This window comes from Lontra canadensis, unplaced genomic scaffold, assembly GCF_010015895.1.
Source record: "Lontra canadensis isolate GAN:19392208 unplaced genomic scaffold, GSC_riverotter_1.0 scaffold15, whole genome shotgun sequence".
Classification (NCBI taxonomy): Eukaryota; Metazoa; Chordata; class Mammalia; order Carnivora; family Mustelidae; genus Lontra; species Lontra canadensis.
This window is the reverse complement of record NW_022631009.1, coordinates 25,304,606-25,327,610: the sequence shown is the minus strand read 5'-3', so window position 1 is coordinate 25,327,610 and position 23,005 is coordinate 25,304,606. Positions and strand designations below refer to the sequence as shown.

Below are 23,005 nucleotides of genomic sequence, written 5' to 3'. Positions count from 1 at the left end.
GGCCCCTGTATGATGAGGAGGTAGGATTTTTACTTTTTTCATATCCCTATTTTAAAGAAAGACAGAAGAAGGGAAGGCAAATTAATGTGTATGAAAATTTTGTGAATTTGGTGATTCTGTGTTATTTGATGAGCTTCTAGTGATCCCCTAATGATATTATAACTTTATTTGTCATTTGTGAAAATTATATATTCTTGTGATTACAGGGTATTTGTTTCATTAAAAAATCATTATTGTTTTCATAAGAAATGTTTTGTTTGTCATTTTCAGGCTCTGCAATTTTTGCATAAGTTCATATCCCAGATTACCATAGATATATTCTTTATTGATTGGGAGCGACCTAAAGGAAAGGTTCTTAAAGCTGTTGAAGGTAACTGAAGTGTAACCATTGTACCAAAATTCTTTGGCTGCTTTTTCAGAACAAAGATGAAACCCTTTTACTTATTTTATCTCTCTGACCAGGTGAGGGTGGTGTTCGGAGTGCCACGGTTCCTGTGAGCATATGGAGAACATATTTTGTAGCAAATGAGTGGAATGAAATTCAGACTGTGAGAAAAATTAATCCACTCTTTCAAATACTTACTGTCCTCTTTTTTTTGGAGGTATAAACTTTTGTAATTGTGTGAAACTTCTGTGTACCTCATAAATATTAATTTTGTGTAATTCCAGCTACATTTTCACATCAGTGGAAGAGTTTTCTAAAGAGTTTTCTAAAGAGTTTTCTGAAGCTCTCAAGCCATTACAAAGAGTGCCTTTTAAAAATTGCGTTAAAATACACATAATATGAAATTTACCATCATAACCATTTTTAAGTATGCAGTTCAATCCTGTTAGGTACATTCACATTGTTGTCCACCAACTCCTAAATCTCTTTTCATCTTGCGCAACTGAAACTCTGTACCCATTAAACAGCAACTTCCTATTCCCCCTTCCTGGCCCCTGGTAGTTACCATCATTCTATTCTGTCTATTTCAGTTTGACTGTTCTGGGTAAGGAACAGCTTTTAAATGACTGGTTTGTATCACAGTCCCTTGGGAAACTTTTATAAACTACTGTGCCTGGCCTTACCACTAGAAATTATGTTTGATTCAGTAGCTCTAAAATTAGCCTAGTTATCTATGTTTTGGAAAAAACTTCCTCCCTCTCTAATTTACATTCTTATTAGAATTAGAATTCTGCATTATAACAAGTATTATTGGTGAAATTTTTCAACAAATTATCACTGAACGCCTACCGTGGACTATGTTCAGTGCTAAGAGCTGGAGCTGGAGCTGACCTATGCACAGAGAATGGGTACACGCTTATGATACCTTCACGGTTATCTCACAGATCTGGCTGGTATTATTAAAGGAAGTCTTCTGTACTGAATATGAGACTGAACTATGAAAACCGTTTCTGTGGGTAATGACTTTTCCTAGGAATTCGCTGCTTATATAAAGTTAGATATGAATTGTTAACTCTTATGTCTGTCTGTCTTCCGTTTTCCTTCTTTTCTTCCTTTCTCCCTCCTTTCCTTTTCTTTCCTTTTTTAAAGCCAATAGAAGAATAGCTGTGTCTCTAAGACATATGAACAATTTTTCAAAAATTCATTAATAGTATTGTTTGTTAAAAGAGTGTTTTATAGAGCTTTAAAAGGTGTTACATGAAAAAGAATTTTTTTTGTTAAGCACATTTGGGAAACATTGGATTCAATAAAATCATGTCGATTTCTTCACTGTAAAACTTCCCGAAGCCTTTATTCTGAGGGAGTGGAAGGCATGAACATGAGTATAATGTACAGACCACACTTACTTAACCATGGTTTCCTTTTATCAAAGAAGGTACCTTCCTTAGAACACATTTTGGAAAATACTTTTTTAAAGTATAAAAAAGTATCTTACATAGTGTCTGGCATATGTTAAAAAAGTGTGTGAAATGCTGGTTGTTCACTGGTAGTTTACTGAAAAAGTTTTATTCTTTTGACAAATTTTTGAGTTTTGTCAGTATATATAATAATAAGGTTATATTTGGCCTTTAGTCATATTGAAGAGAATTCCAAATGAACTAATTTTTTCATTTGTAACTAAAAATACTGCATAATTATTTTTACCTAGATTTTCTACTGTTTATATAAAGTTACATAAATATTTTAGTTTTTAAGGTAAGAAATAGGGAGGAATATCTCATTTTCAGAGTAGAGCTATTTTCTTTATTTATGTCTGTTTAAATTTTGCCTTTTTACTCCAGGTTGTTGGATTCAAGAACTTAGCATTAATGGACTCATCCTCTAGTCTTTCTAGAAGCCCACCTAGCTACATAGCTCCTTACAGCCGCATTTTGAGATATGCGGTGTCTACTGTTCTTTGGCTTATCATTGGAATAATACAGGTAACAACAGATTATACTTTTCAGCAACATTGCCTTTCTATATTTATAGCTGTTTACATACTAATTATCTTCAGCTGTTGATCACACCCTGGTTTCATAATGGCGAGAGCAACAATAATAGCTAATAGATAATTCTTACCTGGTATTAAAATCCAAGCACTGTGTTAATTAATTGCATGGCACATATTAGCTTAATCTTTACAGTAGCCCTTGTAGATAGGCTTAGTTAGTATCCTCATTTTATAGATGAAGACACTGGAGCACAGAAATGCAAAATAGTTTGCTAAAGTCATGCAGTGAGAGATTGACAGAACCAGAGTTTGAACCCCAGCAGTCGGATGTCAGAATTCATTCACTTTCTTATCCATAGTGAGTTCTGAAGGGTCTTTGAGAGCCTGCGGCATTCTTGTCAGAGGATGGACTCCATAGCCTAGTTTACATAAACTATAGAGATGGCTAAGCTACGCTTAATATTTTCTTTTTTTTTTTATACAACTTACTGTCTACATTTATTTATATATCATTAAATTTCACTCAGATACTCAGATTGCTGGTACTCCTTGTGAAATATTTGTTGAAATATTTATTGAGGAAATTGAAACTTAAAATAGATCTTCTCAGATTCAGGTCCTGTGAAAGACAGGGCAGGGGATTTTTTCCCCCTTTTTTTTTTTTAAGGTTTATTTGTTAGAGAGAGAGTGTGTGTGTGTATATGTGTATGTGTGTGTGTGTTTGCGTGCATAGGGCAAGCAGGGGGAGGGGCAGAGGGAGAGGGAGAGAGAGAACCCCAAGCAGGCTCCACGCCCAGCACGGATCCCAAAGCAGGGCCCTATATGGGGCTCAATCTCACAACCCTGAGAACATGACCTGAGCCAAAATGAAGTGTCAGACCCCTAACTGACTGAGCCACTGAGGCGCCCACAAGGGATCTTTTCTATGTTTGCTTCCCTATCTTCTTAGACGTTAAAAAAAGAGAGAGAGAATGGAAGAAAAGCATCAGCTAAAGAACTTAACTCTAATATCTGTACTTCTTTCTCTTGCTACCAGACACTCTCATGAATGGAAAGAGCCTTTCTGTTAGATTAAAAATTCCTTGAACTTTCAAGTCAGCAAATGAATGTGGGACCTCTGGAAAGATCGGGTTAAACTACCTCTAACCTGCAAACAAATTTCTGCCCAAAAAAAAACCCAGCCCATTTTTAAATATGATAGGATTTAAATTCAAAAATTCCTACAGAATTGCTTCCAGCTGGCATTCTGTAACTTGAGAATAGACTTTTAAAATTTATGTTTATTTTAAATTGGTAAGACTTGTTTAAACTTGAAACTACAGGGATAGATCCAGTGTGGGATAGCTTAGTAAAAAGAAAGCCAAACATTAGAATTTGAATTGAGATAGGATCAGAAGAGTATGGGGTTTGATGTTTGTCATCAATATGATAGTGAGAAAATAATTCATTTTAAAGATATACCAGTATACATTTTTTTTAGTATATTGGATGTAGAGAATTTAAAGGAATGAATCTGAAGCTTTTCATATTTGGTTGAGTACAACAAAAAAAACCCAAGATAGCAGTGGCTGCAGCTAAAATGACCGTTAACCTCCCGTGAGAAAGGAGAGTGGAGATGTGCAGTGCAGGGTGGCTACGTATTGCCGCCAGGACTCAGAAGCTCTGCCACTCAGAATGTCCATCTCTCAGGTCCCCTTGTGGTCCATGAAGGCTGTTGCAGTTGAAGGAGGGAGTCGGGGAGAACGGTTCACCCTCTCTTGTCTTTGAGAGCCTTTTCAGAAGTGCCGTTCAGCATCTCGTTGGCCAGAACTTCGGCACATGGCCACGACTCCCTACAATGGGATCTCTTAGCTGGGCAGCAGTGTGCCCACTCCATGGAGGGGTCTGTCACCAAGGAGAAAGGGGAAGGGATTGTTGGGGCAGAAACTAGTCATCTCGGGCACCACCATCTCACCTCATTCTTTGTTTCTCACCCTGCTATTATCCTGGTAGTATTTTGCGTACATGTGTGCATGTGTGCTCTCTCTTTCTCTCTCTTATAAGTAGGTAAGTAAGTAAGTAAGTAAATAAGTAAAATAAAATCTTAAAAGATTCTTGATTTTTCAATCAAAAAAATCTTATTCTCATAATGTTAGTCTTTATTGTTTACTCCTGTTATTTGCCTAAACCCAGCTTCTTCAACTTTTAGGTGGTATCCTTTAGTTTTTAAATTTTGTTTAAGTTGCTGTTTTTCAGGTCCTTTAAAGGGATTTAAAATGAGATGTGTACAGAATGTTGGGGAAGTGTGTTCAGTAATCAGCTGCTGTAGATTCATTTATTTACTCATTCAGATATCTGAATCCATTTTGTGTTCTAAAATTTCTTTTCTTTTCTTTCTTTCTTTCTTTATTTATTTATTTATTTATTTATTTATTTGACAGAGAGATCACAAGTAGGCAGAGAGGCAGGCGGCGGGGGTGGGGGGGGTGTGTGCGGGGAGCAGGTTCCCTGCTGAGCAGAGAGCGGGATGTGAGGCTTGATCCCAGGACCCTGGGATCACAACCTGAGCCGAAGGCAGAGGCTTAACCCACTAAGCCACCCAGGTGCCCCGTTTTGTGTTCTAGGCACCATGCTGGGCTCAAGGATATGGTTAACAAGAACAAGCTACAGATTGTGGCAAGTGCTGTAAAGGGCATGTAGGGAGATGAGATACGGAGTAAATAAATGGAGGTGAGGCAGATGGGAGTTAGGAATGGGGGACACCTTTTAACTGGGTGTTTAGGAAATGTTATCTTTCTCTGAAATATATCTAATTAGGTCTAAGATGTAAACTTTTCTCTTTTGAGTTATAAAATAATTTCCTTTTCCGGTATTGTAAAAGCTAAGAACACTTGAAACCATTCCATTTGAATCTTTAATGTATTATCTGCAGTTGAAATAGAATTTTTGATGTATGCTTTTTATGTGCTACTCTGTCAGGGAAGATTAATTTGAAAGCAGCAAGTTTTCTATCGGCTTTGGAATTTAGGAGATGGGTAGGATTGCAGAACCAGATGTAAATCTGGCCATTAATACATTGGTTTATGCTAAGTTTTTTAAAGCCTCTCTCTTTCTCCCCCCAACCCCCGTTTGTCCTATTGTGTTTTAATGATACAGGAAAGTTTTTAAAATTCAAAATAGGCTCCCTCAATAAATCTTAACACAATTCCAAAACCTTATTTCTTTGACAGAGGAATCAGAGATAATAAATAGGATTTTATCCCACAGGAACCGTTTTGAGGCCACTGTGTTCCTCAGTGAACTTTCTTTTTTCTTAAGATACTACACTGTGGCTGTAAAAGAAAATTAAATTTTAAAAGCTAATAAGCATGAACTTGGCTTTATGTTTCAGATCATGTTCTTTGTTGTCTTTTATGAGAGATTCATAGAAGATAAAATTCGACAGTTTGTGGATTTATGCTGTATGAGCAATGTAAGTACTTTCTGACTTTATCTTGCAACTGTTATTTTTCCCTTTTTAAAGGTCATGAGTACATTAAGAGAGGCTTTAAAAGTGATTTGGTATGATTCAATTTTTTAGTCCAATTTCCCACTGATTGTTAATTCCAGAGATAGTTATAATGAGCTACAAGTTATTGTTTACTGCTTTAGTTTCTTCTTCTTCATTTGTAATTTCTTAATTATGAATTCTTTATCCAACAAATAAATTCACTCAGCAGAGTCCCTGAAAAATAATTTTCATACATCAATCCTATTTCTTCCTTTCTTAGAAAATATCTTCCATCTCTTTTCTGTCTACTTTTTAAAAATAGTATTATTCTTTTTCCTTTATTGTCCTATTTATATATTTTCCAGGAATTCAACCCTCTTTATTTTCAGAGAAAGGAAACAATTTTAAGAAAAACTTAATTTTCATTGTTTTCTATGTGAGTTACTAATTATTCTTTTTTTCTCTTTTTATAGATCTCAGTGTTTCTGTTATCCCACAGATGCTTTGGATATTACATTCATGGTAGATCAGTGCATGGGCATGCAGATACTAATATGGAGGAAATGAATATGAACCTTAAAAGAGAAGCGGTATGAATATATTTAACATCTTTTAGTTTTTAACTGAGAAGAGATTGACAGGGAGCTTTATAATGAGCTATCAGGTTGACATAATCAGCACACTGGCTCAGTCTTACTACAAGGGGAAATTGGGAAAACCAACATTAATCACGTCCAGTTGTGATGCAGTAGGAAGTACATAACATTACTTGTGGAATATTCTTGTCTGAGAAAATGGAACCTGAATATAATCAAGCCTCTAGATCTGATCACCAACTTATAGGAAGTAGAGGAGATAGAGGGATCAATGAGATAATGCCATAGGAAGCAATCAGTCATACCCAAGATGCAGAATGTCTCGCAGGACTGATGACCCAGTGTCTCCAGCAAATCCAAGGCACATAAAGAGGAGGGGTGGGTGGTGGTGGTGGAGGAGGAACTGTCAGATGGTGAGAGAGATTTAGAAACAAAACAAGTACAGTGTGTAGACTTTGGATCCTGATTCAAACCAAAAACTTAAAAATATCCTTGGGAATAATCTGGAAGGTTTAAGAGCTAAATATTAAATTATATTAAGGAATGATTAATTTTGTTAGGTGTGAAAATGGCATGGTAGGTTTTGTTTTGTTTTTTAAGACCTTATTTGTTAGAGATACAGAAGTATTCACAGATTTGGCGTTGGGTGGTGGATGGTTTACTGTTCTCTGTACTGTGTACATTAGAAAACATCCATAATAAAGTTTAAAAAGAAAAATAAACACTTGAGAGGAAAAATCGAGAGAATTTATGACTAATGGACCATACCTGTGATTTGTAAGAATTTAATATATGATAATAGCATCTCAGAGAAAAATGATTTATTTAATACATGAACTGGTTGGTTAACTGTTAGAAATTATACCCGGTTTGAAAGGTTAAATGTAAAAAAAGAATATTTGAGATTGGGAGAAGAATTTTTAAACATAAAGAATAGAAAGCATCATAAAGAGAATATTAATTTATTTTACTTTATTAATGGAGAACATTTACATAGTCAACAATCATATAAATAAAAGAGAATTTGACTAAAATTCCAATAATAAATATGATAAAGATATTGAAAACAATATTGAAAGTCATATAAATCATTAAGCAGACACTTAAAACCTCATTGGAAAAAAGACAATTATTAAGTACATAAATAAGAAATGGAAGAGATTAATAAACCCCTTAAAAATGTATAGCTCATAATAAATATATATAAAAAATAATATTTTTGCCCTTTTCAAATTAGCCAAGTTTTTTTTTAAAAGAAAGCTAATACTTAATAGTACCAAGGACATGGTGAAATGGGCACCCATAAAACTACTGGTCTTGGGATAATTTTTACAAATCTTCTGGAAAGCAGTTAGAAATATATATACCAAGAGCTTTTAAAGAATTCATTATTTTTGACTCACTAATTCAGTGAATCTAACTCAAGGAAATAATTAGCAATATGAATAGCTAATTAGGCTCAGGATCTTCATCACAGGGATTATTTATAAGGGCAAAAAGAGTATTAAAGCAGTGGGTTTTCATACACTGAAATTCTTAAGTAGACATAAAAATCGTATTTTATAGAATACTTAATGACATAGAGAATTGCTCTGATAAAACGTTAGGTGAAAAAGAGGGCGTGTGGGTGGCTCAGTTGGTTAAGCGACTGCCTTTGGCTCAGGTTATGAACCTGGAGTCTCGAGATCGAGTCCTGCATCAGGCTCCCTGCTCAGCGGGGAGTCTGCTTCTCCCTCTGACCCCCTACCCTCTCATGCTTTCTCTCTCACTCTTTTTCTCTCTCTCAAGTAAATAAATAAAATCTTCAAAAAAAAAAAAAAAAGAAAGTAGTGTGATCCCAGTTTTATGTCATCTATATCTATATGCCTGGACGAAGGACTGGAAATAAAATACCTTAAAATATTTGTATCTCTGGGTGTTGAGATTCATAGGTGATTTTTCTTTTCTTTCTTTTTTGTACCTCTCCATATTTTATAAATTCTCTGCAATAACATGTGCTTTTTTAATCAGGAAAAAAGAAAGATTTCATTATTTTTTTAATAGAGAAATTCAATACATGTAGACTTCCTTTCAGTCTGTAGAAAACCAAGTGTTATATTATGTTTGCAGATTAAATTTGGACAAAGAGATTATTAAGCTCTGGAGTAGGCAAATAAAACAAGAGAAGGGAGGCAGGACTGGCGCTGACCCTGAAGCATAGATGGGAAGTAGGTAGAGGGTGGGGTAAGACAAAATTTTACATGTTTGTGGTTGTCAGGATTCACGTTGTGTCAGGGAAACCTGAACTGGAGATCTGGTACATGACATTAACTGGTCATGTATCACATTACCTTTTTTTGCATTTAATTAAGGAAGTGTTCTTTAAGTTTTTAGAAAACAAAAAAGACTATAATTATAAAAATAGTTAATCTAAAACTAGACTTTTTGGCATGCATTAAAGAGCAATAGAGTTAATCATAAAGAAAGCTATGAATATCAATATACAATGAATTTAGTATGGGTTCTTTTTTTAAAGTAGGGTAAAAGGAGATGATACAGAGACCTGAACAGCATAGGACAACACAGAAATGAGTAAAACCCAGAGAAGAGTGAGAACATTGGATAATGTCAGAATCTCTGTCTCAAATATAGTTTCAGTATCTTGTGATACCAACTAAAAGAAAAATGTTGTATTTTCTTTTTGAAATAGGCAAAACTTCCATGACCTTTATTTTAATTTTTTTAACTTTTCAGGAAAATTTGTGTAGCCAGAGAGGTTTGGTACCCAACACAGATGGTCAGACTTTTCAGATTGCAATTTCTAGCCAGATGAGACAACACTATGACAGAATTCATGAGACACTCACAAGGGTTTGTATAAAGTACAATTTGGGTATATTTTGCCAGTATTTCATGTTACTTAAAAACCAAGAATGTAAGACATGTTGCATTTATTCTTATCTCTTTCACATTAGAAAAATGGCCCAGCCAGACTACTGAGTTCATCAGCAAGTACTTTTGAGCAGAGTATAAAAGCATATCATACTATGAATAAATTTCTTGGCTCTTTCATCGATCATGTATGTATGTCAGTGTTTATATTTCAACTAGAAGCAAAATACAATTTTTAAAAAGTTAACCAGTAATTCCAGTTATTTCTTTAGCTAACTATGTCAGTGGACTTAGAGACCTCGTTTTTTTACCTATCAAAATTAATACTGTGGCTTAAGAATAGAGTGAGGTTATATAAAAATAAAGTGACATTTTATGTATCTGTTAGCAAAATGATGATTCCCCTAAAGTATGTCTGCTGGAATTTTGTTAGCTAATTACTGAAATATTATTATGTTTGTTAAATATAGAAATATTCTATGCTATAGTTATACTCCTGAAAAGTTGTTATAAATTAATTTTAAGTATATCTAGCCCTTGACCTTTAAAACTTAAAACATTTCTTGGGACGCCCAGTGGCTCAGTCAGTTAAGTGTCTGCTTTCGGCTCGGGTCATGATCCTTGCTCAGCAGGGAATCTGCTGCTCCCTCTGCCTGCCAGTCCCCTTGCTTGTGCGTGTGCTCACTTGCTCTCCAATAAAAAAATTTTTTTTAACATTTCTAAAGAAAATTTTGTTGTAAAGCCCACTGTAGTAAAATCAGCCTTTTTTTTTTTTTTTTTAAGATTTTATTTATTTATTTGTCAGAGAGATCAGAGCGAACGAGCAGGGGAAGTGGGCAGGCAGAGGGAGAAGCAGGCTCCCCACTGAGCAGGGAGCCCAATGCAGGCTCGATACCAGGACATCATGACCTAAGCCAAAGGCAGATGCTTAACCGAATGAGCCACCCAGCCCCCCCCCAATCAGTCTTTTTTTAAAGAACAGATTTTCTTCATGGTTATTCACTTTTCATTTTCTCCCTTTCTGATTTTACATTAAATGGGAAACATTTCACTGCTATTTTTGAAATGACTCTTGTCTTTTTATATTAGGTTCATAAGGAAATGGACTACTTTATAAAAGATAAATTGCTTCTTGAAAGAATTCTTGGAATGGAATTCATGGAACCAATGGAAAAAAGCATCTTTTACAATGGTATCCTTCAAATGCCTTTGCTGCACTTGATTCCTATTTTCAAACTTTGAAAAAAAAAAGTACTTATGGTTATTTTCTTTTAATTTTATATAAAAACAAAGGAAACATACAGAACTTGGTTAACTTCTTGGTATTATAGTAGTTTTCTGTGTTTCATTTTATTATGTCATGTAGCAGGAAACAAAAATATAAAAGATAATTATTCCACAAGAGAGTAAAAAAACTGAATTTTAAAATTAGTCGTAGACATGGAAGAGATAGTAAAACACATAAAATTCAGATTTTTAAAAAATTTGAATATAATTGACAGATGATGTTACATTAGTTTCAAGTATATAACATAGTGATTCAACAAGTCTGTATCTCCTCTGCTCACCATAAGTGATCACCATCTGATCATGAAGTACTTTTACAATACCACTGACTACATTCCCTATGCTGTACCTTTTATTCCTGTGACTTGTTCATTCCATAACTGGAAGCTTGTATCTCACACTTCCTTTACCCATGTGTCCTTCCCCCTGTCTCCCCACCCCACCATCAGTTTTCTGTATTTATAGGTCTGATTCTGCTTTTGGTTTGTCTACTTATTCATCTTTTTTTATAATTCCACATGTAAGTGAAATCATATGGTATTTGTCTTTTTCGGACTTACTTCACTTAGCATAATACCCTCAAGATCCATCCCTGTTATTGCAGATGGCAAGATCTCACCCTTTTTATGGCTGAGTAATATTCCACTGTGTCTGTGTGTGAATATATATGTATTACTCTTCTTTATCCATTCATTGATGAATGGATACTTGGGCTGCTTTGATATCTTGGCTACTGTAAATAATGCTGCAATAAATGTAGGGGAACATGTATCTTTTTGAATTTAAGTGTTTCTGTTTTCTTTGGGTAAATGCCCAATAGTGGTATTAATTGCAACATATGGTATTTCTATTTTTAATTTTTTGAAGAACCTCCGTATGGTTCCACAGTAGCTGTACCAATTTATATTCCCACCAACAATGCACAGGGTTCCCTTTACTCCACATCCTCATAAACATTTGTTAGTGCTTGTCTTTTTTATATTAGCCATTCAGACAGGTGTAAGGTTTTCACTGTGGTTTTGATTTGCAGTTTCCTGATGATTAGTGATAAGCATCTTTTCATGTGTCTATTGGCCATCATTATATGCCTTTTTTGAGAAAATGTCTCTCAGTTCCTCTGCCCATTTTTAAATGGGATCATTTGTATTTTGGTGTTGAGTTGTGTAAGTTCTTTATGTATTTTGGATATTAACCCCTTTTTAGGTATGTCGTTTGCAAATACCTTCTCCCATTCAGTAGGTTGCCTTTTGGTTTTGTCGATGGTTTCCTTCACTGTGTAAAGCTTTTTATTTTGATGTAGTCCCAACAATTTGTTTTCATTTTTGTTTGCCTTGCCTCAAGAGACATATCTAGAAAAAAATGTTGCTATGATCGATATCAAAGAAATTAATGTTTATGTCTAGGAGTTTTATGATTTCAGGTCTCACATTTAGATCTTTGATACATTTTGAATTTATTTTTGTGTTTGGTGTAAGAAAGGGGTCCAGTTCCCTTCTTTGCGTGTAGCTGTCCAGTTTTCCCAGCACCATTTATTAGATTGTCTTTTCCTTATTGTATATTCTTGCCTTCTTTGTCATAAATTAATTGACCATGTAAGTGTAGGTTTATTTCTATATTCCCTATTCTGTTCTATTGATCTATATGTCTGTTTTTGTGCCAGTACTATGTTGTTTTGGTTAAAACAATTTTATAACATATCTTAAAATCTGGAATTGTGATACCTCCAGCTTTGTTAAATCTTTCTCAAGATTTATTTGGGTATTTGTGGTGCCATGCAAATTTTAGTATTACTTCTTCCAGTTCTGTGAAAAATGCTGTTAGTATTTTGATAGGGATTACGTCAAATCTGTAGACTACTTTGGGGAGTATGAACATTTTAATATTAATTCTCCCAGTCCCTGAGCATGAAATATCTTGCCATTAGTTTCTTTCATCAGTGTTTTATAGTTTTCAAAGTACAGATCTTGCACTTCCTTGGTTATTTATTCCTAGGTATTTTATTATTTGGGGTATAATTGTAAATGAAAGTGTTTTCCTAATTTCTCTTTCTGCTACTTCATTATTAGTGTATAGAAATGCTACTAATATTTGGGTATTAAGTTTGTATCCTAAACTTTACTGAATTCATTATTACTTCTGGTAGTTTTTTGGTAGCATCTTTAGGGTTTTCTAAGTATGGTATCATGTCATCTGCAAATAGTGACCGTTTGCCTTCTTCCTTATCAATTTAGATGCCTTTTGTTTCTTTCTTTTGTCCAGTTGCTGTGGCTAGGACATCCAGTACTATGTTAAATAAAAGGGGCAAGAGTGAAAATAAAATTCAGATTTCATGGGAATGTGCAGTCAGTGGAAAACCAATAAAACACTTAAGGAAGAATAACATTTGTGATTAATATTTAACATTTAATTTTTCATTTTATCCAAGTTCTTAAAAAATCGTAGATATCTAAGACAGGAATAGTGCCTAAACTTGGTTTCTTATCATTAAAAAGGTAGTATGTATGTCACTTTTAATGTGACTAATAATCTCTTATATGGGTTGGTAAGAATGGAAATGGTGTAACCTATGTCCTGGCCTACATATCACCTGTTCTTGCATCATTGGGTATCATGTGTTGTGTCAGTCCTGGGATACACGGCATAGACTAGGGGGCATTTTGAATGGAGGAGTGGGGTGATGCTAGGGAGGAAGTGTGTGTGGGCACAGGTTAGGTACAGAATAGTGAGTGAAAAATCTAACCAGACGTAGAGTCAAGCAAGAAGAGGCAACATGGAGAAGTTTGAACTGCATCTTAAAGAAAGTTGCTATTGTCAAGCAGGAGGTCAAAGAAAGAGAGGCAAAGACATTTGTACAGAACATCAGTTTTTTCTAGATATGTCTCTTTAAGGCAAGGGAAATAAACACAAAATATGAAACTAACCTTAGAGGACTATTTAAGACACAATTACAGCTCACTATGCACTTTTCAGTCCTTGCACGTTTTGTTCTTTGTTTTTGTTTTTGTTTTTTAACTTTATCTTAGAGAATCTTTCTACAATTCCTCAGCCTTTTGTTATATAAACAAATAAGGGGTATTCATTACCTGGTCTTTGAAAGATATTGACTATATACTTACATTACTAGCAGTTACCAACCCTTGGTACAAATGTTAGAATTACTTTTTATGAGCAGGTTTCCTTGACTAACTTTTGAGATTAGCAAATTTTAATCCCCCTTTATTTTTTTTGACAACCATGAAGTATTATAAATAGTAATTTCTGTTATGCTATTTTTAAATATGGAGATTTTATCACTGGAAGTTTATCAGAAGTTTGTTCTATTTTAAAGTTTCTAATTCATATCTTATAAAATGCTTTTTTCAAAAAACAGATGAAGGGTATTCTTTCAGCAGTGTTCTATATTATGGAAATGAAGCCACTCTTCTTATTTTTGATCTGCTGTTCTTCTGTGTTGTGGATTTGGCTTGCCAAAATTTTGTTCTAGCAGCCTTTCTTACATACCTACAACAAGAGGTAAGTTTAAAAATTTTTACTAGAGGGACGCCTAGGTGGCACAGTCGGTTAAGCCACTACCTTCAGCTCAGGTCATGATCCCAGGGTCCTAGGATCAAGTCCCACATCAGGCTCCTTGCTCAGTGGGGAGCCTGCTTCTCTCTCCCTCTGCCTGCCACTCTGTCTGCTTGTGCTCTCTCTCTCTGACAAATAAGTCAACAAATAAATAAAATCTTAAAATAAATAAATAAATAAATATAAATTTAAAAAAATAAATAAAAATTTTTACTGGATTTCCTTAAAAACAAATACTTTGGAAGTAGCTATTTTATAGCAGAGAATAACAGTGTCTGCTTTCACTAGGAATTTGTTAAGATTTAGAATATAAGAAGAAACATTTCAACCAATTACACTCTCCTTCATTGTTATTGAAGTACTGGGGTATTGTGGAGAGCATAAGTTGCTTGAGCAAATGTGAAAGGAATCCAGTAGGAAGATAATGAAATTGTTGATCTCCCAGATGCCAGAAGTAGCAGTAATTAGAACCTGAAACCAATTTTACCATATATGTTAACTAACTAAAACTTTAAGTTGAAATTTTTTTTAAAAAGTAGCAGTAATTAGAGTTCCCTTCACCCTCTGGGCCAGATGTTAAGGTAACAAAAAGGCAGGCTCCAGAGAGCTCAGGACTCAGCCACAGAGAAGCCCCTTTACTGGAACTGTTAACAGATTTTCTGCCTGTGTGGATAAAAAAACAACTGCTGGTTGGGAATGGAGCCTGAAGTGGAAATTTTTTTTTAAATGACAAATCTGTTCTGGAAATGTTGTTATTAATATCACTCAGGTATTCCCCCATGTTGAGGAAGTATATGAGTTAGTAATATATAATTTATCAGTCTTTGACAGAGATCTAAAATTATAAACAAATTCTATCCCTAACAGTTCTTTTGATATTTCCATAGCTTTTAGGGCTAGAGGTAAGTTGCCTTGCAAAATATTTGATGGTGTATCCCTGTGAACATGAGCAGGTTGTATTATTAACTCATCAAGATACATTCTAAAGAGGAATATGTACTTCTTTGATATTGTGATCTTTGTGATATTGTGATCTTTGATATGTAACCTTTAATATTATGAAAGATGATAAATACTCTTGAAACAATTTTGTGTATCACCATGGAATACAGATGCCTATTAAATGAAAGTAAATAGTTGAGAGAATTAGCTAGTTTAATTTAGATCTTTTAATTGACGTGCATATTTAATTTTCTTTCTATATGTTTCATTCTAAATTGTTTTAATTTTCCAGATTTTTAGATTTATACGGAATACAGTAGGACAGAAGAATTTGGCATCCAAAACATTGGTGGATCAGAGATTTTTGATTTAATTTTTTGAATAGATAACCTAAAGACAATATAGTTGTGTCAAAAACAGTCATAATTATCAGGTTAGTTTGCTGTAGCTTTTAAAACTTTTAATACAGATTTTTCTATTTTTATTTGTTTTCTGATCTAAAGAAAGATTTATTTTTATAACTTGTGGATACATAACTTCTTTGTGAATATATAATGTGATATAATGAAAAATGTTGTTTTCCCATTTGTGGTGGTATTTAATTCACCAACTCATAAATTAGATACACTGACAATGGGGCAAAAGAAATCTAAGTGTTGCTGTCAGCAGAACACTTTTTAATGATACAACAGTCCCCATTGTTGGTCTCTGTAGATAATTTTATAAACTGGGATTTGCTTACATTTTCTCACATTGACAAAATTATCTAATTACAAGTTCAACCCTAGTTTTCAGTTTACTATTTTCTAGTTTTTACATATGTTATGGTAAATAAATGTTGAAAAATGTCTTTAAGTACTTAGAAATTTGAAATTATATATTGCTGATTCAATTTGCTTTATTTTAATTGTTTACCCTGTTTGGCAATGGACTAATTCACTATTGGATTAATAGGTATCTCATGAAATGGTCTATATTCATTCCTTTATATACCTGTATTGTTAGGTCAATATGTCCTTCCCATCAAGCACGTGTATACCTTAAATATCACTTACATTTAAAAAAAAAGTCACAGTGTATGACATTTTCCCCAATATAGTTTTTCATACATTATAAATTACTTAACATTTTAAGAGCACTCCCCAAATTTTGCTTTTTAGTTATGTTTAAAGATTATAAATAATAAACTATAAATTTATCATGTTATATTGACAAGGTGACTTATTGAAAACAAACTTAGGCCTCATAAGTCAGTAGGCTTGTATTTTTTTTTAAATAAGAAAAAAAACATTAGGATCCAGAATGTAAATTCTGAGCCATGTAGTTAATAATTTTCCATGATATGATTTTCATTGTATACCATGTATTTGAAAGACATCTTATATTTCAAGTATAATAATCATTAACCCCAAGCCATCATTTCTTACTGTCTTTTCTGTTAATGCTATGTAAATACTTAAATGTAATGTTATGTAAATATTGTTTTTGTTTTTGAATTGAAAATATGGTGTAAAACATTTGATGTCTCTGTTTCTTGTTTGATTAATGTGTATTTCATAAACTAACATTTAGGAATGAACAACACCATTGCGGTCCATGTCCCCAGCCTTTGCCAGAGTTGAATCTTTTACATTTCTCTGAATCGTAAGGATGACCGAGGAGAAAGAAGTAGGGCTAAGAAGTCAAGTATTTGAAACTACAGTTTCTGAAGGGTCAAACTACAGGATTGCCTTTATAAAAGCTGCAAAAAGAAATAAATGTATACTATGGATTTTTAAAACCGCTTGCTCAGAAGCATGCGAAATAAATTCAACTTCTCATTCCACACATGAGAAGTCAATATTAGTGTGAATGTTTGAAAATGGCAATTTCAAAAATTAGGATGAGTTGGCTCACCTAATAAATGCACACAGAGAAAAGGCATTTTAAAAAATCATCCTACACTAGTTTTATACAATATTATTTTTTATTTTGGTTAGATATATAAAAATGTTCAGATTTTCACATACTGTGGATTCCTTTGTTCACATTGCTACAATTTAAATTCTGTAATCAGGTGCCTAATTTTCCGTTAGATCCATAATCTTTTGTAGCACCAATTTACTGTACTTTGCATCTTATACCCCCAGTTTTACTGATTACCTAGAAACATTTGGTAAGTCTCCTCATCATTTCATAATGAAGCAAACTCTAGGTTCACCTCGAGTTTGAACATCGAGGTCTGAACATCTTTATAAGCTGGTGTGTGTTTAGTGTCCCCTATAGAAATGCATAGGCAATCGCCTCCCAAAAAAAAAAAAAAAAGGAAAAGAAAAGAAATGCATGGGCCCCTAACATAATTCTGCAGATCAATCTCTGTGTTATGAGATGTTTATATTTGCTTATTTCTCGCGTACTGCTGTCCTAACAGCCCCTTCAGAGAAGGCTCTGCTGGTTTCCCAGACTGAGAAGCATTCACAGTGACCAATAACTCAGTGCTTGCAGGCATGAAATACGAAATACGGATCCTTTTTGTTGTCTACAAATACTGACAAATAAAAGCTGAGGGGAAATAAATGTAAGTCAAGGAGCCATGCGGCTTCATGGAAAATGCTCCAGATTTAATAATGGGAGCCCCGAATTCAAGTTAGAATTTTGCCTCTGTCACTTACTAGCTTTTGGACCTTAAAACAAGTCATTTGACATCTTTGAGCTTTTGTCTGCATCTCTACAATGGAAATAATACCCTCTGTTTACTACTTATTGTAAGGGTTAATTCATGAAGATAAACTTACAGCAGTGAGTGAACTATGAACATTAGAATTTTTATAATTTTTAGTTTAAAACATCTGCCTCCAAATATATTTTCTGTCTTGTTAATGAAATAATTTCATACTATTTGAACCCAGGTTACTGATATCAATAACTAACCAACAGAAATTCTGAGCCTTATTTCCACTTCAGCCCCCCAGCCTTACCAGGAAGGGGCCCTCCCTGGTAGATGTCACAGCCGTCGGTGACCTGAGGAAAGAAGGAGCTGTCATCACACCGTGTTATAGACATGGTTTGTGACACAGATTAGAAAAAAGGGAGAGAGTGGAATATTGTCTTTGGAAGGGAGAGTTTCATTTACTCATGCCTTTATTCATTCAAACGATATTTCTACCTCTTCCCACTCGACAGCCCCTCAGAAGGGTCTTAGAATTGGTAGAGGAAGTGGGTGTATTAACCAGTGATTCCAGCGATCTGAAAAGTGCTATAGCCACCAAGGTGTGATGGGAAAGCTCTGAACTGTGCATCTGTGGTCATTAGGACTTCTACCTGAGAAAAATGGTATTTGATCTAAAGGAGACAAGGCCAGGGGCACCTGATGGCTCAGTCAGTTAAGCATTGGCCTTCCGGTCAGGTCATGATCTCAGGGTCCTGGGATCCGGCTCCCTGATCAGCGGGGAACGTGCTTCTCCCTCTCCCTCTGCCACTCCCTCTGCTTGTGTTGCCTCATTCTCTCTCTGTGTCAAATAAATAAATAAAGTCTTTAAAGAAGGAAAGAAGACAAGGGCAATCAAAGCAAGAACAGTCCGTACTCTGAGACGAAGCACATAGCAGTTGGGCACTACAGGTCGTTTGAATACAAAATACATGTGTTCTTTATATTAAAATTTGCTGTATGTTATGATGTTATGACACCTTAAAATTTTTTTCTGGCTAGGGAGATTTACTTAAACATTTTTGCTGGGATTGAAATTTCAGTGAAGGGCCTCGCCAGGAGCATGCTTTTGACATGCAGACTTACCCATCCAGATCCGTATCTCCATCTGGCCCATACACCCAATATCCTCTGCAATACTCCTCTGCCTTAATCACCACTGGACCAGGTACCAGGCAGCCAAGCACCACCCCTTAGAGTCCGTGGTAGCTTAGAGCCGCCTGGAATTATTCAGGCTAGGCAATCCTGTCCACCCTGGCCTGCCTTGCCTTCTTGCAGAAATGGAGAAACTGATAAAAGCTGTGACCTAAACTGTCCCCTTGTTCCTGTTTTGCCTCCTGACCGACACCGGTGCTTCCCCATGTGGCTCCGGGTGATGTGAGTACCCGCATGGCATGCCTCTTATTTTTAGGACCTGTGAGTATAATCAAGTTCATTTTCCTGAGCCTCTCCTGTGTCTCCATCACATAAAAGAACAGGAAATAGTACATTTGGGAGTTTTGGAGGGAGAGGAATTTGGAAAGGAAAATAAGAGCTGCATTGTTAAAGATTTTTACATCAAGCCACAGTGTATAAAGACTTTAACCAAGCAAAGTTTACCAGTTGACTACATTAACACCCCAAAGAGGGAGTGAATGGACAGAGGGGGCAAGAAGGGATCTGCCACAGTCAAATCACCCTGGAATAATGGGTGGTCCATGGACTAGGAGGCTGGTGCTTCTACCCTCTGTTGCTTGGCTGCATGTTTTGGTTCCTTAAAAAAAAAAAAAACCAAACAAAACATCGCCTATAAGACAGGAAGCAAAGGGTAGTGGTCGACAACACAAAATCCAGAGCCAGACTCAGTGTGTTCAACTCCTGGCTCTTACTAGCTAAGTGATTCAGAGCAAGTTACTTATCTCTCTGTGATGAAACTTCCCCCCTCTGTAAAAGGGGATAGTAGTCCCCACCACTTAGAGTTTGGGGGAAGATTGAACGAGTTAAGGAGCATACAGCGCTTCAAGGAATGCCGGGCACATAGCTAGTACTACACAAGCGTTACCGTAGTGGAAGTCACAGGAGTAAGTCCTATTAATATTTAATTTGGAAAGAAAGACCCAGATTTGTCTCTGGGGCCAGCCGGAAGGCAATGTCACATTGTTCGGAGTGCTAGAAGTAGCAGGGGACAAATTGCCCAACATAAAGCAGTCTGTAGGCTTAAAACAATAACTTGGCATCTATTATTAGTACAAAAAAGACCATGGCTGTGGGTCTGCCCAGGTCAAACAAACGGCACTGGAACGGAGTCTAGAAACGGATCTACAGTCCCTTGATCTGTGATATGCAGTGCAGTGAGGACAGCGTGGTTTTTCAATGGTCAACTGAACTATCACGGCAGGAAAAAATAGAATCCTTATCCCTATGCTGCCCTTACCCAAAACCCAATTTCAGGTCGATGGTAGATATAAATGTGAAAGGTTACACGCTAAAGCCTCTAGAAGATAACACAGGAAAATAGATTTAGAACTTTAGGCCAAGATTTCTGAAGACCCAAAAAACACTAACCTTAAAGGAAAATGTCGGTAAGATGGACTTGACAATTTACATTAAATGTACAGTTCTATTTCCATTAAATGTAAATGTAAACTTGATATTTACATGAACTCTGTTCATCAAAGATACTACTGCAAGAATGAAAAGGCAAAACTCAATAGAAGTATTTAGAAATGCGTTCTCTGACAAAGCACTTCCATCCAGAATAAAGACCTCATCAAATCAGTAATGAAAAGTCAGACAAAACCAACAGAAAAATGGGCAAAAGACTGCAGTATGCATCTCTCAAAAGAGGATTTCCAAAGGTTCACTACGCATGCATGGAAAGTGTTCTTTCGGGTGGCTGGCCATCTCGGTTGGATAAAGTCGCCACTAACAGCACCAACGCTACATACCTGATCCCCAAACAGGCCAAAAGGGACATTCGTTCTTGTATTTAATAAAAATCAGTATTTAAAAAGTGCTCCATCTTAGTCATCCTAAGAATACAAAATAAAATCCATGACTGAGTTCTCACCACAGAGCCGCCAAAATGGCTAACATTAAAAAACCTAACATGGCTGCTAAGGATATGGAGCAAATGAACTTTCCAGAGCTACGTTTATTACACTAAGTGGAGGCGAATCAATCTGTAACTTTCCACTGGATTTCTTTTTATCTTAAACCATGAAAACATCTCTGCGGTGGTGTGAAGCCAGGGGGGACAGCAGATGGCAGTAAAGCGCATCCTAAGCCTTCCCAGGTTTTCCTCGGGGAAGCGCAGACTCCCAGCCCGGCAGAGCCCAGAGACTACCACTTCACTCCTCATTTCTATTGACCCAGCAGGGCGTTGGGGGAATTCCGATAATATCGTGCACTACTCTCAGGTTTTCAGCTAAGGTTTAGGAAGTGAATGCTAAAAACAGAAACACACTTTCATCTTTCTCCTAAAGAGAAAAATCCTTTATTAAAATCCTTTAAAAAAATCCTTTTAAAATCCTTTAAAAAAATCAAACCATTATTCAGAGTATGTAATGCCTCCTTTACAAACCCCCCAAATGGGGACTCTATGGGACATTTTCTTTACATACCTGCCTTTCTCTTTCATTTGTAAGGATTCCTGTAATTATGCTGGGCCCACCAGATAATCCCCAACACAAAATCCTTAACTTAATCATATCTTCCAAGTTCTCCTTACCATGTAAGGTAATGTATTTACAAGTTCTGGGAATTAGGATGTGGACATCTTCAGGGGGCCCTTATTCTGTCTGTCACAAGCACTAAAAAGAAAATCTACAGGGTACAGGAACATAAAACCTGAAATAGTTTGAGTAGTCTGGAAAGGCCGGTGGAAAGGACAATTCAGTCAAGACATAAAAGATGAGCAGAAGTCAGCCAGGATGATGGGGTGGGAATGAGGGTGAAGATTTCTACACAGAAGGAACAATTTCTGCAAAGGTCCTGTGGTGGGAGCAACCTCATTTACAGAGGTCCTGGGAGCAGCTGTTTCACAGAACTGACTGATCGTAAAGCAAGGATTCTGAGAGTCAAAAGTACAATTTCAAAGTAAGAAGAAAAAAAAAACACCAAGTGCTTGCTTTTATCTAATTCCTATTTTTGGCTTCCCCTTCGCGGCAACCAGAGCAAGATTTTGTTTTTAGTTTTAGGTAGCTAAATTTGGTTCCACACAATGAACGTTTCTCTTTTCTGGAGTCTCTCTCAAAGTCATCATCACGTAGAGTTTGAAAGCATTGTTACTTAGAAAGTGGAAGAGACAACAAGCTCAGAAGACAAGGCTAAAGCCAATGTCTTCATCCTATTTGGGCAAGGCCTGCTCCTTGCTGGGGGCGGGCCCTCATTCAGATCCTGTTTTCACAGTAGCTGTTTTCTTTTGCAGCCGCTCTTGTTATCAGTTACTGATGGGCAGAACAGACGCAGCAGGGAAAAAGAGCTGTTAGCTGAGCAGGGCGTTAAAAAAAAATTAGTTTACAAACCAGTCATAGAGCTCTTTTCCTCCTGTCAGTCACTATTGAACTTTTTTCTCAAGCCTGCTCTGACCAGAAATAATTGTAGCCTATTGTCTGCATGGCACTTTGATTCCCAATATTTTAATAATTATTTGGGTGTCATTCCATAGTATTCTTTTTAGCTGCATCTGTCATGAGCCCAGCAATGCCAGCTGCCAGAGAGACTCATTAAATGAACATTTTCAATGATACCTTTGTAAGTTGCTAGATCACTTTCACTCTAACCCTAGGAAGGAAAAGGATCATGAGCTTTAATGCTCCACAGTATTTATCTTTGACATTAACCAAACCAGAATCCCAAACCCATTTCTCCAAGTCTGTCTGCTCTTAATTATTATAAATCTGGTAAGAGCCCTCTTTTAATGGCTTGTATGTTTTGCATGATTAGATAAAGAGGCAGAGTGGAACTGTAGCTCAGAGCAAAAGCTTTGAATTCTGAGGGATCTGGACATGAATTCATTTCCTTTGTGTGTGATTATAAACAGATGCTTCAATCTCTGTGAGCCTGTTCCTCATCTCTAAAACTGCATAATATCTGTCTCAAGAGGGTCATTGTAAGGCTCAAGGGAGATAATCCTGATCAGTTACCTGGAATAGGTAAGCGCAAAATGAGTGTTGTGCATCATTGTGATTGAATTATTATTGGATTCCCACAAAACAAATTAATGTGA

At 35.8% G+C, this 23,005-nt stretch overlaps 1 protein-coding gene across 2 annotated transcripts in view; it reads left to right on the top strand.

Moving 5' to 3' along the window:
• The window catches only part of TMEM67 (transmembrane protein 67), a 50,207-nt gene extending 33,333 nt beyond the window's left edge, over positions 1-16,874 (top strand). Inside the window, exons 19-29 of one of the 2 annotated variants that reach the window (XR_004382820.1) lie at positions 271-370; positions 463-602; positions 2,227-2,367; positions 5,749-5,829; positions 6,321-6,437; positions 9,177-9,293; positions 9,398-9,502; positions 10,404-10,506; positions 13,972-14,114; positions 15,403-15,543; positions 16,683-16,874. Coding sequence is in view for 1 of the 2 variants with exons in the window: in XM_032858710.1 (XP_032714601.1) it covers positions 271-370; positions 463-602; positions 2,227-2,367; positions 5,749-5,829; positions 6,321-6,437; positions 9,177-9,293; positions 9,398-9,502; positions 10,404-10,506; positions 13,972-14,114; positions 15,403-15,483 (1,128 nt within the window). In the remaining variant the exon portion in view is untranslated. Of the gene's footprint in view, positions 1-270; positions 371-462; positions 603-2,226; positions 2,368-5,748; positions 5,830-6,320; positions 6,438-9,176; positions 9,294-9,397; positions 9,503-10,403; positions 10,507-13,971; positions 14,115-15,402; positions 16,642-16,682 lie in introns of those variants that run through there. The other variant, XM_032858710.1, reaches the window with a different exon arrangement.
• Positions 16,875-23,005: the final 6,131 nt, after the last annotated feature.